The sequence below is a fragment of the Struthio camelus genome, chromosome 20 (genome assembly GCF_040807025.1).
Source record: "Struthio camelus isolate bStrCam1 chromosome 20, bStrCam1.hap1, whole genome shotgun sequence".
Classification (NCBI taxonomy): domain Eukaryota; kingdom Metazoa; phylum Chordata; class Aves; order Struthioniformes; family Struthionidae; genus Struthio; species Struthio camelus.
The window spans coordinates 12,733,389-12,750,642 of record NC_090961.1 but is presented as its reverse complement, the minus strand read 5'-3'; the positions used below and the strand labels follow the sequence as shown (position 1 = coordinate 12,750,642).

The window sequence follows — 17,254 nt, the reverse complement described above, 5'->3', positions numbered from 1 at the left end:
TCAGCTCCCAACAGGAGGTTTTGAAAAAAGAACACATGAACGAGGAACAGCTTCACTTTTCAGACTGGCTGCAAATAAGGATTTCCTGATGGTTTGATTTGTCGGCATGACACTTTCTAGCTACAGCATGGACCAGAATCCTCACAGTCTGGATGATGTGCGTTCCTCCTGGATTTACAGCCTTGGCTAGTCATCTGTCATGAACGTTTCAGTTTATCCACTATCAGTTTTCCTTTTAAATAATTAAAAAAACAATTAAAGTTCCCAAAAGGTTAAAGGGACTTTGGAAAACAGCTCCTAAGACCGTTGCTCCTTCCAGAATACATGCCTCCTTCCTAGAGCGGAAAGGTCCTTCTCCATAGATAGCAAGGAAAAAAAATTAAAAAAAAATCCCCCCCCCAGCCCAACATCCTGGAAAAAAATACCATCCTATCCACACACATTGCAGAGACCACCACAAGAACCCCTAGAAGACTGAAAACAAGCATTCAAGGCTGATGAGGCTGGAAGTGTCTTTTTAAGGAACTTTGGTTGTAAAAAGCAAGGGTTTGACATGTCTGTACTCATCAATTCCACTGTAAAATATTCCTATCGTTAAGGCTGTGCTGCTCACCCGGGCACCAAGACATGCTGACCACTGTCAGTGACGCTGAAGTGATGGGAAGAAAGAAAATCCTTTCAGTCAGTGGCTGATGTTGTGCATGAACGAGCCATTTACATGACTCATTTCAGAAGCTACTCTAAAAATTCAAACTCAGCTGCCTACAGATCATTAAACCCTAAAGGGTCTAGTGGATACACCGTTGTCTAATGTGAGCAAAACTCTTCTGTCAAGTTATAAAACAAAGGACTCTAACAGGAGTAGTAAAAAACCCAACTAACCAGCCAAACAAAAAATTAAACAGAAATCCCCCAAACATTCAATATATAAAATTAAATTTCAGGGCAATACACTCTCATTGGTTTACCATTTCTGGCCTAGCATAAGCAAACTATCCCACAGTACTAAAGAGGCATTCGACTTGGAGCTGTGCTTGTTTTTACCTCTCTGTATTTTATTGTTTATTGGTTTATTCTGTGAAATTTCCAGAAGCCCCAGGAAGATGATTGCCCACGGCATGTGGACACGTCCCATGCACTGTAAAAGGGGAGTTCTTATTGCTACGGGACAACATCTTCAAAAGTATCTGACAAAGGACCTTGAGTCTCACTTGATGGTTTTGGAGATTCACAACTGATCCCAAGGACTCAAGGTCACTGCGTAGCACAGAAAATGCACAGCAGAAGCAGCAAAACACTTAATACTTTCCCCCACCCCCAGCTTCTTTCACCTTGGCAGTGTAAGGCTTGACAAGACATTTGCTCTCGGAATGGGTATTATATCCTCTGCTCCTCCTGCCAGGCAACTAGCTCCTTCCATTATGAAACCTGGGTAATGCATATGCTGGGAACTGTTTGGTGGCTGCGGTGAGTGGGATGACGTGTTGGAAGACGCTCTACGGACCCTCCTGGACCTATCAGCTGTTGTGTGGGACTGGACTCAACCACCTGAGCAATCATGCCCAACCTCTACATCTAGTCTCTTCTCTCTCAGGAAGGTCCAAAGCAGCATTGTGCCTTACAGAGCGTGCTCCAGCTATTTGCACAGCCTTGTTTTAAATGATAGGGCTCAGAAAACATTCCCACAACAGATTATTCCTAGATGAACAGCTTTCTACTCAGTAAAAGGTTTCCAAAAATCTGGTTTTAGTGTCTTTTTGTTCATTTTCATCCAATTATTCCCAACTATTAGATAGGGAACTTGTTCCCTCCTGCATGTGCTCCTTCTGAATCCTAACAGGAGCTTCTCTCCTCCTCCCTTAGCCAGAAAGATTCACTTAAAGATCTGAGTCCTTCCTTAACAGAAAACAGAACTACCAGCCTTTCAATAACTTCCTGGCTGCTCTTTTACTTTTTTTTGATTTATCAGTAACTTGGTGCTGCCTAGAAATGAACACAGTATTCTCTAAGCAGCACAATGTCTCAGTCATCCCGCTCCTGTGCAACACTACATCCTGGCTCACCTACCACAGGATTCAGGATGTGGAAATGATTCTTCAGACTGCGTAAGGCCACACAGACTTATCCACCTACATAAACGTATGTAGTAATTTCTACTCACACAAAACCTTCCATGTTATTGCAAGTAGCTGGAGAAAAACAAACCAACCAACCTGAGACATCTCACTGGATACTGTAATAATAATACTCATATATCACAATTTAGAGTTCAAACAAAATTTTCAGAATTGTCTCCGCTCTGTTTTCAGTGATTCTTGGTCTTTGAGCATAACTGCCAAAAGTTCATTTGCAAAATTCACTTAAGGGTCCTCACTCCCTGAGCTGCTTCTAAAAGCATTCTCTGATCAGCAGCGGAAAACAGCCAGCAAGCACAATCTAATTAAACCAGCGCAGGTGGTTTCTGTGGATGCTTATCTCAAAGTTAAATTGGTTTAACCAGTAATTAACAGATATCTGAGTTAGGTGCACGCTTTCACAGCAAGTTTTCTAAATTGCACTAGTTCATATCAAACCAAATCAGTTTTCCTAGATTAGACAAAGCTTTGACAAGAAGTTCACTTCTATCCGAAACCTAACCAGTTCCAATACATCAAGCCCATCTTGCAAGCCAGCCCACTAGTGACATGAGAGAAGAAAAAGCACAGGGAAAAAAATATGGGTTCCAAGTTCTTCTCTACTAACCATCTGGCTGCCATACTCACACAGAAACAACCTTCAGCTTTGAAGAGCTCTGCCTTTGTTTCCTACTTTTGGAGTTCTCTATTATCAATAAGGATCTTCAGACAAGACATGAAAGCCTTTCCTTCTTAACACTTCATCTTCTGCTGGTGCTTGCTCCCCACCTGAAGATTGTAACTACTCTCAAAGCAAACTGTGAAGTCAGAAAGAGAGGTTCGCAAGGTCAGGCACAGAGTAAGCAGCAGAAACAAATGAATTCCTGGAGGACAGAAATACCATTTTTATGTCCAAATACATTTCTCAAGTGTGAGTAAAGGAAACAGAACAAGTAGAAGGTAAATTCCCAACACCAACTACCACAGGATGATCCCACTTCCGAGGACTTCTCCTCCCAGCTAAAAGGAAGCAGAACCTCGTAACAGTTCTTGCCAAATCAAGAGACTCTCCCCTTTCCTGCCTCCTGCCACAGGATGAGTAGCACTCCTTACAGCACATGTGCTGCTCTACAGAGAGAGCTCCTGCTGAGCCAGTCCTAATAACATGGCAAATGAAGAGTTTCTGAAATTCAGGCCTTAGTAAAGTATCTGCACTTCCTGAATGCAAATATGAGCCCTGAAAAGGGAAGGAGAAACAACAGCAAAAACTTTGCACGTGGAGCAAGTACATGCGCTCCAGATGTGCTTCTCTCCTTTTAACAGACATTAAGCATGGGGCATTAGTAACATCAGATACATGTCAGCCTGTCGTCTGACAGAGCACTAATGAGCACTTTTGAGCAGAACACTCTGTGACCTTGTGTAGTCTAATGAAAAGCTGTGGATTCTTCCACTGCCTAGCTGGAGAAGGGGCCAGCCAGCCAGCTTTTCTTCTCATGGATTTTCCAGGTTGCTCAGTTTTAAGGTTTTAGATTTTGTTTTGCTTTTTCAGCTGCTACGTTGAGTTTTTAAGTCTTTGAGAGAATCTCAGCTAACAGACATTGCTGCATGTTTGCTTAATATCCATCTTGGCATTACTACAACCAGAATCAAAGTTGCCTTAGAGGTGACAGTAACTTTGATGGGAGAGAGGGTCAGTCAATCCCTCTCTTTGGTCATCACAGCAAGAAAGCTCCAGATCTGATGCCAAGATCACATGGTAAATTGGGGAGGGGGCAAATGGCTGGGGGTTATGGGTGGCTGTGGCCTCTCCATTTGTATGCCTTGGCTGTGCAGCCAAGGTTCAGCTCACTGCTATGCACAACCTGGTATTAAACGGTTGTACAAACTACTGCAATCTCACCTCATTCTTAATTCCGAGGCTTTAAACCTGTGCTAACTCTCTTGTGTCCACTTCCCCACCCTTTATGCCTTGCAGATAGAGACAACGCAATAAGCCTGAGAGGAAAAATCCCACAGAAGTTACCAGCCTGTCCTTTGAGCAAAAAAATTTGGGGTTTTGGAGCTTTCTTTTCAAAGGAATGCAAAGATGTCACGCCTGAGTGACAAGGAGTTTGTGAGTGGCTTTTTGAGTCTCAAGCTAACCATGTAAAAGACATAACATGCCAAGGGAGAAAGCTACAGATCCTGTCCCCAGATCTGCCCATCAGCTGGGCTGCACAATACATGCTCTGCAGCCTCAAAAGCTAATCTTGCTTTGGACTTCTCCTTCAGTGAAGCTTTCTTGCTGCAGCATCCCTTGGTGGGACCTACGGCATAGCATAAAATGCTTCAAAATCAGCACACCCATCGCCTGTTGTTTTTCTCTGGAGCCTGAGAATTTTTGCTTGCTACAGATTTCGCCTGCGCTGCAAAGTGCAAACAGATGTGTTACCATGTGGGGCCAGCCATGCTGGCCAAGCAGGTAGCATTTATATGGGAGAAAATAAAACCACCAAGAAGAAAAGTGATGGCTTTACAATCAACATGTCTGTTTGCAAAAGCCACTGCCAGAGAAATCAGATCTACAAGCGCCTCCCCTTGTTGGCAGCTCATCTTTAGGTACTCTTACCCCTGCAGTTGACAGTGGGGTTGTGTGACTGTGTCTTCTAGAAGCTCGTTAGAATGTCCACACCCAAAACTCACCTTTAGGAGACCACTAGTTTTGCCCTGGTGCCATTAACAGTGCTGAGAGGTGCTGTCAACCCAAACTGTGGGCTCTGGCTAACGGTAAGTCCTGCTTCCTAGGCTGAAAAGGGCAAGAGTTATCTGCAGAAGACAGATGACTGTGAAGAGTTATCCTCAGTGACCTCTATCTAGGGAAGGTCTCTAGTATGTAAACAGCTCCCCTGACTGAGCCTCATGGCACTGAAGCTATTAGTGCCTTTCAGGATCAAGGCACCTGAACACAAAGCCTGAGAGACCGGGTGGGTAGAGCCACAAGCTAGCTGACTTTGTTTGTCATTTCTCACATGTCTTGGGACTTACAACTTCTTCTACAGCCAGAGATGGGCTGGTGGGATCTTGGTTTAATGTCTGTTCAACAGCAGCACTTTAAAGAAGGCCCTCAGTCTCACTACTGCATTGTCAGCAATCAGAAAACACCCCTGTTCTGTTCAAGGGCTTCAGTCTCCAGACTTCCTGGTCAGAGCTGAGTGTGTTACTGTCCAGTCCATCCTCCTAAACCTCCAACGCTGCTCTGCTGCCTCTGTGACTGCAGCTTCAGAGCAGACTATTGGAAGCAGGAGAGATTACTTCAGAAATAGTAATTTGCCTCAATTTGCCTCTGGGATACAAATCCCAGTGATGGAAAAATTAACAGTTTGGCACCAGAAGTTGGGAATTGTCCAAGAGGCACCAAATCCGACAGCCTGCAGAAATCCAGTCCAGCAGCCCAGTGAACTGTGCCTACAGGCAACGGGCACATCTGAGCGCTGGCTTTGACTGACAACAGAGTGACTGAGATGTTTTTGCTTTATGATGATCCATAACTGCATTTGGGGTGAGCCAATATGTGTGAATGTTTAAGGGCCCGTGGCCTTCCTAGCCAGAACGATTCAACAACATAACAAGTAGTGTAATGCACTATAGGTATTTAAAAGACATTCGTGCTACTAGAGGAAACCCTTCCAAATAAAATGGGAAGATTCTTTGCACTCAATTGGGAGCACTTACATTCAGAAGGATCTTTCAACTGATGCACTTCTCTAAGCTTCCTTCAAAACCCAGTTTGACAAAATAGATGATCTTTGTTCCCCTGAAAAATCATACACCTTGGTTTGTCCTTGGCCATGTGAAGGCTATTTTGAGTGTGTGTACAGGGAAGGCTTACAAAAAGTTTAGGTACAAGGGTTCTCAATGGCAGCTGGCAGACCCAGACAAGCTTGTTGATGGCCCACAGACACCTGCATTGTCACCACTTGCTTGCTTTTGCTGGTTTCTAGCTTTTCCATATAAGCAACTGCTGCGGTTCCCATAAGGATCTTATTTAATCACAAATGGGCTACTCTACAAACAAGTTTGAGAACCCCTGTTGTACAGAATTCACAGACAAACTAATTTACACTGAGAATTCAGAAAAGAAGTTATTCCAAAAAAAAAGGAAATTCAAGAAATGTAATAGTTACAGACATTTTCTGCCATGAATCATTTCTCTTAATTTAAAATCAAACTTAGAATCACTAGCTAACACGTTAAAACTGGGAGTGGAAAGAGAAGAGTAACTTTTGTTGTTTGGAAAAACCTTATATGAAAAAGTTAGAATTAAAATAAAATAAAATAAAAAATCCTTGAAGTCTCCCTTCCTGATTTCTAAAGATACTGGTGTTCATAAAACACAGCTGCCCTGATAACATGCACCGTATGTCAAGAAGGCTGAAGACAAATGCCCTCAAGGTGTACAGTTATTCAAAGGAGCAAAGTCCAGTGCCGAACTGGTCTGTTCAATGTAGTCTGATTATCCATGGCAAGATGGCCCAGGGGACAAGAGGAAAGGTGGGGTGGAGGAGAAACAAAAGAAACTTCAAGTCACTTTAGATCTCAGCTGCCTGAAGACTTTAGAACATCAGCCTCCCATTGGTCTGCCCACTTGAAAACATTAGAAAGTCTGTCAAGTCCACACACTATCTATGGAAAGGAGCACGTTCCTGGCAGAGGGCTGTCTCTCTCACGTGCTCAGCTTTCCTTTCAAACTTAATTTTATATATATTTATATTTTTATATATATATAAAAAAGCACTTGGTTTCCAGGGGCATTCATAATGAGGTCCACAGTGTTTAGAACTTAAAATTCTTTTTCTTTGTTTGGAACAGTGTTTTAAAGTTTTGTTTTTAATTAAAAGACAGTCTTAAAGCATGTTGGACTTCAAAAACATGAGTTTGTTCATGTCTTCTGGACTGAGTAGCCGCCTCCTTTTGATTAAGAGAGCCTGCTCACACATATTTACACATTCGCTTCTGGCACCAACAGCAGGCACTGCTAAGAGCCAGAAGGCTAGCTTGGCTAGTTTTGTATGCTTTTGGGTAACACACGACCAGTACTGAAACAGGTCAGGGGTGGCCTGGAAGAGAGGTTCTTGCAAATAATCATAGACTTCGTTTTTCCCAAACCAATCTTCTTCCTGAGCTGCTGTGGCTTCCCCTGCTGCCCGGGGTTTCTTGGTTGAAGGTTCAAATTCTGTTTCTTCCGCCCAGGACTCTTTCACCTCATTGATCAACTCACAGACCTTGCCAATGATCTCTTCATGCTGGTATGGTGGGACGGGCCGCAGCTTCTGCTGGGGGTCTAAGATCATGGCTACCTTGTGTGCTGAATGAACTTTGAAGTTCTCCTTCAGCGCTTCCAAGAAGAGGTGGCAGAGTTTGCTGACTACACCAGCGTCATTAGCTTTGGAAGTGAACAGTTTCTCCAGTTTGACATAGGTGGGCAGTACCAGCTGCAAGGTGGGCCGGCTCTCATTGCTCAATTCAATCACTGCCTGCTTTACCGGAGCCAAAATGGCTGCCAGGTTGCTGAGCAGGTGTTTGTTCAGGTTTTGGATGAGGTTCATCTTCTTAGCCCTGCTATAAAACTCACAAATCTGCTCGTAGCGCTCGTGGACGAGCAGGAGGGAGTCGGTCACTGAGTTCCAGCAGGGTGGGGGAGAGGTCTCTTCCAGGGAGCCAAAGGTCTCCTTTGAGAGGCCAGTGGATCCTGCCAAATCTTCACAGACATTCAGGAGCTCGATTACTTCGTGCATATTGCGAGCCTGTAGTGTTCGCTTATTCAGCACACTCTGCACTACTGAGTTCAAGGCACAGGCTGAACAACGCAAGCACATGCCTGCCTTGGAGAACGCAGAGGAATTGACTTTGCAGTCTGTGACATACACTGTCCTGATCTCTGACATCACAAACTCTGAGAGCACGTTCTGTACCCAGTGGTGGATAAAATCACCATTATCTCGAATGTCTACGCCCTTAATTCCCAGGACGTAACTCTTGATGTGATTGCCTTCCACCTGATAAGCTGTCAAGATGTAGCAAGAATCAGGACCGATGCTCTGAGAGTGACAAGTGACACCGATGCCAAGGCATGCGTTGCTGCCCAGGGCGCAGGTGACTTTCACTTTCACTTGGTTGTACATCCGAGGCAAATGCTTCAGAGCTAGTGTGTTGAAATTGCCAAGGATTTCGGTGACTGAGAAGGCACCATAGCGAGCTCCACTATCCACCAGGGTCTGTGCTAGCTTGATGAATTCCTTGCCGCTCACCACGCTCAGAGCCCCAAGGTCAGTGCACATCACCCTCAGGAGCCTCTCGGCAATGTTCTGCCGCTCCTTCTCTGGGATCGCGCTGTTCCCTACTGAACCACTCGCAGATGCTGCAGTGAAATACAAGGAAGGAGAGAAAGCACCAGATGAGAATTGCCCCTCTGTATCAGGAGCAGCGAGGAAGTCACAAAATAATTCTGAGAGAGACCCCAGTAGGTCCAGTGGCCCAGACCATCCAGTAGGTGGAACATGCCCAGATGATGGAAGAGGCAATTCCAACCTGGATCTCTTTCCCAAAGTGTTTCTGGATAGAGGCACTTCCAGGGACAGGTCTTGTCCTTGCTTAGAGCAGCAAGGAGCTTATCTGCATGCTTTCCCTGACATGGGAACTGAAACAGAGCACACATCATCTATTCAGAATTCAGTGCCTGACCAGCAACATCTTTGTGTTCATTTGGGAACTGCCTAGCTAAGCCATAATCGGATGTGCTGTTTGCTAATCGTGTCTATGGTAGTCACAACTCTACCCATGTGGTTAGCCCAGCTGAAAGGCTGGACTACTACTGTTTTTTGTGAGTTAGGTCTTGTCTTTGAGCCAGTTCTTTTAGGAGGAGTTGCTTCACTGAAAAATCCAACTTCCTCCACCACCTTAAACGGTGTTGAAGCAGAACTTTCAAATTCTTCCTCTGATGATCAGTGATCTCATTTTTGTTGCTGATTCTGGGCTAAATGAATGCCACTTTTGGCCACACCAGGACACACAAAACACCATGTTTTCTTATCACTCTTTCCCCCAGCTGCTTAGCTTAAGGGCTTGGGAACTGCCTTCACATGGGGTTGTATTTTAACATTACCTGTGTTGAAGCACAAGTTCAAAGGACAAGTTGGGGATAAAGCCACACACTGGTTGCCTGCCAGCCCAGGAAGCAACAGGTTATGCCTATATCACGCAGTGCCGAGTAGAACAATTTCTTAACCTCAGACTGGGAAATCTGACCTTGAATTACAAGCCGGCTTTAGCCAGGAGTTCCCAAACGGATCTCCTGTACGAATTTTCTCCTACCAGCTCCCTGGGATTCCCAATACTTTTTGCATACCAGCGCTTCTGTAATGGGAATGGGTGCTCTCCTTTGCAGGGTACCATATGAATTACAGGTGAAATCAAGTGCAGTCAGGTGAAGACACTGGCCTTGTGCAATGCCTGAGTCACTGCTGCACATCATCTCTGGAAGAGTCACTGCTTCAAAGCCGATGGGCAAGCCCAGGATAAAAGAGCAAGCAGCATTACGTACTATTGTTGGCGTTGTTTCTTTGGAGCTGTGGTTTCCACTTTTCTTCAACAACAGCTAGAGGCGATCTGGGCTGGCTAGAGGCAATATTGTTCTCGTTGTCAGCTGAGGGACAAGAGACAGGGATGTGTTAGAAGCACAAGATACTAATGCTTAAAGCACAAAGAAGGGGAAACAATATCCATTGGCTTAACATTTACACTCGTGTTTTCCTTAACTAAGGTAACACCAATCTACTACGTCCTCTGAAGTTTTTAAGTGACTTTCAGTGAGATAGTACAGCACCTTGAAAAGTGTCTTCGGACTTGGGTTATACCCCATCACCTCCCAAAATGCAGCTGAAATGACACCAGCTTTTTCTGTGTATCATTGACATTGATGCCATCAGCACAGCTTTAGAAACGTCTCTCAATCAACTGGAGCTGCACATCAGGAGGAATAAGTCATGATGTTGCTTGTGCAGCCCCACTTGCACCATTTGCTTGCTTTTGAAATGAAAGCAAGTATAACCAATTTATCCTTCTTTTGCCCTACTGACTCTCTTTCTACACTACAGCTGACTTCCCTTTTCTTTACTGCAACTACTTCAGTTTCTACGTTAAGTTCAACTCCTTCGTATGTAATATCTTATTAGAATCTTCATATACTGTCTTCCCACTGCAGACAAAGGGCCAGCCCCCTCACAGGCTGCCCACTTCTGTCTCAGACTGAAAACAAAAAAGGAAAACAAAGTTTCTAGAGGATGAGCAGAAACTGTTCCTCCCTAAAGCTGCAAAGATAGCAGCTCCCCTAGGGGTCTTTGTGTTCATACTCCACTTCCCTCATATGTGACTGAGCTAAACGCTTCAGCTGCCAGCCTTATGGGATTTTTCAGGGAAACACAATTTACAGAAAATTTCTGTAAATTTTGTATTGTATTCACATCGTTTCCCCTCCTGTGCCCAAGAGCTTTGCTACCACCCCAGTGAAGTTTGCCAGTCCTCAGTATGTTTCGCTATGAAATTGTGCTCTGAAATAGGCTGGGAAGCAACATTGAAGCGCACAATGAAGAGAAGTGGAAGAAGGAGGAGAAATAATAAGAGTGAGATGACGAGGCTGAAGGATGAAATTAAAAACAAAGAAGACAAAACAAGTCCTTCACTCATCACGGCCGGACTCATCTCACCTAATTTTGGATATGTCTCTTAGAGGTGCCTCTCTGCAAGGTGGCCCCTTGTGGCTCCTTTTACACTCAGTGGTGCAAAATAGGCATGTTTAGAGTGTGATTCATCCAGCCAGCCAGAACCAGATGCCTCTTGTAGTATGAGATCTATCATACTCTGAACTCACCTGGAGACCATGACATCTTCTCCACTAATTATAAAGGGAGTCCAAGGTGACCAGCTCAGATGGCAACATCTATAGCCTAGACACACCAACATGCAGTCAAATGAATCCTGCCCTGGCACTCAAGAGGGCAGAGCATGAACTAGAGGAATGCCTTCTTAAGGCCTGCACAGGTGCTTTGCTCTGCAGCCCTGGTGTTGGGCAGAGCAGTGGGGGTCAGAATGAATAGGAGAGGAAAAAGTTGCTCTCCTTTGTGCACAGCAATGACCTGGGAGAGAAGGGCAAGGGTCCTGAGACAAGAAATGATACGATGAAACTCTAGTGCCCTCTTCCATACAAGCAAGTCCTCTTAAATTTGAGCAGCTCTGCATCCTAACTGCTGCAGTGTTCTCAAATCTAGCTGATGAAAAGCTGCAAACTGTGCAGTTATTATTAGATCAGGACGTTGCCACAGACTGAATCAATAACTAAGAGAGGAAAACACAGAACCAGAACCAGGACCAGAAACACAGGAAAATAAAGAACCAGAGCCCAACCAGGGTAGATTCTGGGACTGCCTGGAGGACTGTATATGCCCAGAGAACTCAGGGTACAGTGTGGCAGTTGATTTTTGGAGAGGACTGCCACGCTCAGGACTGCAGTCAGAGGCCGGTCTTTGCAGGCGTGAAAGAGAAGGGATGAGCAGGAGGTGCTCCAGTGAATGCCAGCAATCAGATACAACACATCTATTTTCCCCCAGCATTTGCCTAGTCTACTTGCTTTAGAGCTAATGCCACAAGTGGCCTCAACTCCAACATTTGCAGATAGGCAGAGGAGAATGCTGGGTGTTGGCTACTAACTTTGTTCATGGTTCAGGCCTAACAACATGAAGGCTTCCTTGTCTTGGTAGGAGGAAGGATGGGAGGCATCTTCTGTTTTTCCTCCCCTCCAATGCTTTATCTAATTCACAATAATAGGGGGATTTATTACACGCAAATATCTGTTAGCATTCAACACGGCATTAATGAGATTTGTACACTTTAGTCTCACCTTCCTATCAGGCAGTCTATGAGCTATAGATCATGCTTCTTTAATTTCTCTTCATGCCTACAATCCTTTAATCCAGGTTCAACCTAGCTGTCCCTCTATTTTTTCAGCTCTAGATTGTAGGAAGGTCATTATATGGTAGCACTCGACCTGAACAAAGTACTCTAAAAGGAGTCAAAGCTGTATATTGTACAGTATAATTACAGAACAAATTCTTTTGACTTGTATTCTGCTGCTCTATTTCTGCCTTTCAGCCTCCAATTTATATTCTAATTGCTTCTTCTCATTGTGTAGCTGTTTTACGGACCTATAATCTCCCCTTATTACCTTTCAGCCTCCAGATTCAGCTCTCTGAATGACTGAAATGCCAGCATGTCCCTGCTTTTTCTCCTCGAAGCCAGCAGCACATTCCCTGTCTTCAGTGACTTGTGAGGAGGACTCAATCACACATCACATTTAGTTGGAAAGGATGAACCATTTGCCTCAAACATGACTGAGACAAAATGGACTTCTGAACACACTGGCTGAGAGAGGTTTGATACGTATGGGCTTCTTGGAGCTCCACATCCCCGTCAGGAAACATTCCTTGAGCGCCGGCACATGGTCTGGTCCAAACTGCTGCTATGCCAGTGTCCCCAGTGTGGGGATCCTCTGGCACCAGTTCTGCTGACTACTGCAAGCCCTCTGCCTCTCAGACTGAAGAGCTGTTTTGCTGATGCTGACTGGCGACTATTTCTTGGATACGCAAATCTCCAAGCTCTAACAGGCTAAAAGGTAACAAACTGCAACCAGAGTTAACTGTAAACCCTATGTAAACCCTATGTACTGCTGCTCTCATTAAGTAAGACTTCCAGAACCGGACACCCACCAAAGCCGTCCGTCCTCATCATTTTGCTTTGCCTTCATCCCACAAGACCTGGAAAATAAATACTACACAGCTCACATCAAGTTGCATAGATTTGGAGGAAAGGCTAACACTTCCTCCAGACCAAGAGGCATGAGCACAGTACACAGGCAAGCACCGTGTACAGAGACCCCACAGGAAGGGATAGGCTGCTTGTTCACATGGGGCAGTTTGGGTCATGGGCTGGAGAAAGCATTAAAGGAAGACACGGACATATTTGCTGTCGTCATACCAGTGAGACACTGAGGGAAGCAGCCCAGCAGAACACTGATTTATAAACAGACAGAGCAGGGAGAGGTGATAAAATACAGTTTAACCAGAATAATCCTGAGTGGGGGAGAAGGGATTTACTCGTTGATTTAAGTGCATCTCTGCTAACGCTACACATAGCTCAGAAAACACATACCTCCTTCCTTGAGCCCGGTTCTGTGTCTAAAGTAAGCGGGGTGAGCAAGCCTGGAGGCCACAGGTCATTTGTAAAGGAAAGGAGGAAGAAGCTGTAGATAGCACTAACCTAAACTTCTCAGCAGCTTACACCTTGCCAGTGAACTGCCATTCTTCCCTTTGACACCCTTTGCCTTGGTTCCATCTGTGCAGCTCCTCTCCTCAACAGTGTCACTGAGAGCTATAGCTAAAAATGCTGCATTTCATTACCAGAAACCAGAACAAGGAACATGGTGGCCAGGACGCAGCTGGAAGGCAAAGAGAAATCGCCTTCGACAAATGGCAAGAACAGACCCCCAACACCATGAACTCTCATGCCAGTCACAATCCCGAGTTGAGCTTCATTGCTCCTCAGCATACATAAGGTCCAATTATTCCACGTTAACCAGCTTACATTCTAAAATAGCATCCACAAAGCTCAGCTCGTACTGTTTTATAATAAACCACCATAAATGTCTATTCATAACATTATGAAGATAACAAATAAAACAGATGCTGAACAACACACAAAACTTGCACTAACATTGACCAATGAGAACCCGAATCGAGGAGCCATCTTCACAGATGAAGAACTCAAAATAACACTTTCATTAAAACTAGGACTAAAACTAAAGCATGAAACAAAATAAGAACTTCAAATAATTCACTATTACAGAACTGAAAATAGACTTTTCCTCGAGCCACTTGTCCTTCCCTGCCACATTACTCAGGGCCTATCTGTAAAGTAAGCGCAAATGCAAGCACTGAATACATACCCCAGCAAAGCAGCTGTCTGTTGGAGAACACAGGCCTGTCAAAAGTGAACTAATTTCTAAATCTGTGTCAATTTACTTTAGTTTTCATTCAGGAGAAAAAAACAGAGAAAATTCTGCCAATATCATAAAGAGTTTGTTTCGATATTTTTGAATATTCTGAATGTTGTGTTTGAAATAGCTTTTGTATTGAAATTTAAAAATCTTCTTCTATAGATTGAGGTAGAAAACAAAAAAGGTGGATTATAAACAAAGTAATTCAATTATTACTCCTCAGAGTAATATCCTGCAGACAGATTAGAATGAAATGAACACAACTGCTGAAATTGCACTCTTTTTTTGAGAACACATTTCAATCCTTTGCAGAACTCCAGGAGACACAAGCACAAGAAAAGACTTGTGTGGGCAAAGGCTCTGCTGCCCTGCAAGAATTTTTGCTTCGTCTGCTTCTATGAGAACTACCCTTTCTGCAGGAGGACAGATTTTATCTGCTGTAGAAGTGAGTGACCCATTAACGCTTATGAAACGAACAATTCCTAGATACCTTTGGATAAAGGGAGGGAGGAGTTTGAAGCGCTCTGTGCTAGCATGGCACATGTTTTGCTGCTCTTCCTATGGAAAGGAATGATATACCTGAAACACCCTGAGCCTTGCACTGTTGCAGCCACCGCTCTGTGCTCCAGGCTTTGAGTATCTTTTTTTCCTGCAGGTGAAATTACTGGGGCTTGGGAAACTGTGAGCACGGGAAGCTCTATTGACACACAACGGGGTCAACATCAGGCATCAGCGCAGAATTTAATTCTCCGCTTTAAGCGAGTCAAAGTGCCCAGCTTACCTGCATGGGACTGCATGTGCTCCAGGAGATTGTTATAAAACTGGAACTGGATTCCACAAGCTCCACAGGTGTAAGGTTCTGTTTGGGAGAAATCAGTTCAGAAGAATTATACAGAGTATGCAGGGAAGCAGCACACGTGCATACTTCAGTTCGTACAGTAGCTGTGCAGCACCTTAGGGCCCAGTCCTTGTCACCTCGGCCAACCTGGGCACTTCACAGCGGTTTATTAGAGCTGAACCCTCAGGGTTCAGGCTGGGACTCCAGAAAGTGCTAGGGCACGTGACTGCTTCCTGAATTTGGGTCAAGCATGTATGCATGTGCTTCACTTTACTCCCATGAGAAGGTCCTAGGTGGCAGAGGGACTGCTCACGCACTAAAGTGAAGCACCTGCAGGTGTGTTTGCCCAAGTGGGATTGTAGTCAAGCTAACAACTCGAGAGGCTATCAGTTGACCAACAACAGGGTGTGCTAGTCCATGCCTGTTGCAGGCTGTTTTAAGCACATTCTTGTTCTTTTTAAGCCTCCAAGCAAAGCACGGTGGATTCATTTTGCATCCAGTTCTGTCAAATTCCAGCCTCTGCCGCCTTTTTGGAATAAGATAGGGAGCACTGGGCTGTGAAAAATCCTGTCGCTTGGCAGCTGGGACACAAAGAAGAGTCACATGGGGACTAGGGTGAATTTTTTGTGGCTGTCAACAAGTGCAGCGAGACTGGGGAATGGCGAGTGCCACTGGGCTCAGTGGTAGCAAGTTGCCAGGGTAAGCAGAGGTGGAGGGGAAGAAGCACAGAAATCAGAGCTGTGCCAGAAGGCCGAGAGCAGAGCAGGAGAGCCATGTTGCCAGAGTAATACGGATGAGCTGGAGTCAGGGAAGAGCTGGGTGCACAACTCCCCCATGAATTGAAAGATATGCTTAGTTCTAATCTGCCAAGCGTCTTGAAAAATCATTTTTTTCCACTGAATTAACCTCACAGTTTATGTTTGCAGTTGCTCAGTTTAAACAGTATTAGTTGAGTGCTTTAGCTGAGAGTTGTAATATCAAGCTTCAGAGAGAGATGTTAACATTGCAATTTGCTTCTTTACCTCTAGGTATGCCAGCACACTGCCACCATGTATACTGTGGCACCATACTCCGTAACAGTAGAAGGGACAAATGCAAGCATTTGGCATCTAAATAATTTTGCATATAAATGCCTGGCGCACACGCAGCAATTTTATTGCTACAATACACCAGAAATCTGTATCTACGTTTGACAGGAAAAATACTTTCTGTGTCCATGAAATATAAGAAATCTATTGCGCATACGCAAAAGCGCTATTATCCAGCGTGGAAAAGCCAAAATACAGGAAAGTACAAGCCTGACTTCGCTATAACCTATGAGATGCCTCTGTCAGGTAGTAAAGACCAGAATTTATCAGATGGCTACAAGAAGTTGAGAGGAAAAAAACCCAAAGAATCCTAGAATGGCTAATATAAGGTATACTTACAGGCTATAAGGTTAAACACACTGCTGTGACTTTCCCCAAAAACCTACAGCACTTTGAAACAATGGAGCCAATTCCAACTGAAGGGGCTCTGCTCAATGCTTTATTTAACTTATTTTCTTGTGATGCTACCATTCTATTTTGACTCTAGTGACGGAACTTGGAAATACCATTACTAAATAACTGTGGTTTCAGAGAAAAGCAACAGATTTGGCAGCTGAATGGCATGTATAGGGATTTTAGGATGGGAGTGAATAACATACGGACTGAATGTTTCTGTTGAAATCAACAGTAGTGAAAAAGTTGTTGTAAAGTGCCACAAGAAGTAGGATTCCTCTGTTCAGAGCAAGACATATTTATCTGACTGTTTAGACAACAGACCCCACACAGGTGACCATCACCACTTTCAGGTAAGTATTTCAATATGCCAGATGATTTACGTTACAGGTGTACTTATTTCTCACTGCTGTTTATGAAGGGAGCCTAGCTGCTCACTCGGAAGAAGATGCCTCAAAGTAAGTGGGATAAATCCCACTTCAGTGCCAAAATTAATATTTGATTTATCTACCTGAAGGAAGTCACCTTCAAAGAGCCTGCTGAAGTTTGACAGACTCTTGGCAGGGCCAGAAGATCTCTGGTGCCTGTAGCCAGAGCTGCTGACAGAGCTACCAGTCCCTGTTCTCTGTCCCATTGCTCTGCTGGAGATTCCTGCTCCTATGACCAAACTGGGAGAGGGGAACATACGGCACATCTCTGGTGCTTCAGAAAGTCCAGCATTTGGAGATGGCAAACT

General features: G+C 44.4%; 1 protein-coding gene across 20 annotated transcripts in view; it reads right to left on the bottom strand.

Moving 5' to 3' along the window:
* Positions 1–349: 349 nt before the first annotated feature.
* The window catches only part of ZNF618 (zinc finger protein 618), a 181,159-nt gene continuing 164,254 nt past the window's right edge, over positions 350–17,254 (bottom strand). For 15 of the 20 annotated variants that reach the window (XM_068914443.1, XM_068914456.1, XM_068914457.1 and 12 more), the window contains 3 exons: positions 14,981–15,058; positions 9,697–9,798; positions 350–8,514 (listed from right to left, as the gene is read on the bottom strand). In XM_068914443.1, the coding sequence (XP_068770544.1) occupies positions 7,001–8,514; positions 9,697–9,798; positions 14,981–15,058 (1,694 nt within the window). In that variant the 3' untranslated portion in view covers positions 350–7,000. The remainder of the gene's footprint in view (positions 8,515–9,696; positions 9,799–14,980; positions 15,059–17,254) is intronic. The other 5 variants (XM_068914449.1, XM_068914451.1, XM_068914458.1 and 2 more) reach the window with 1 other exon arrangement.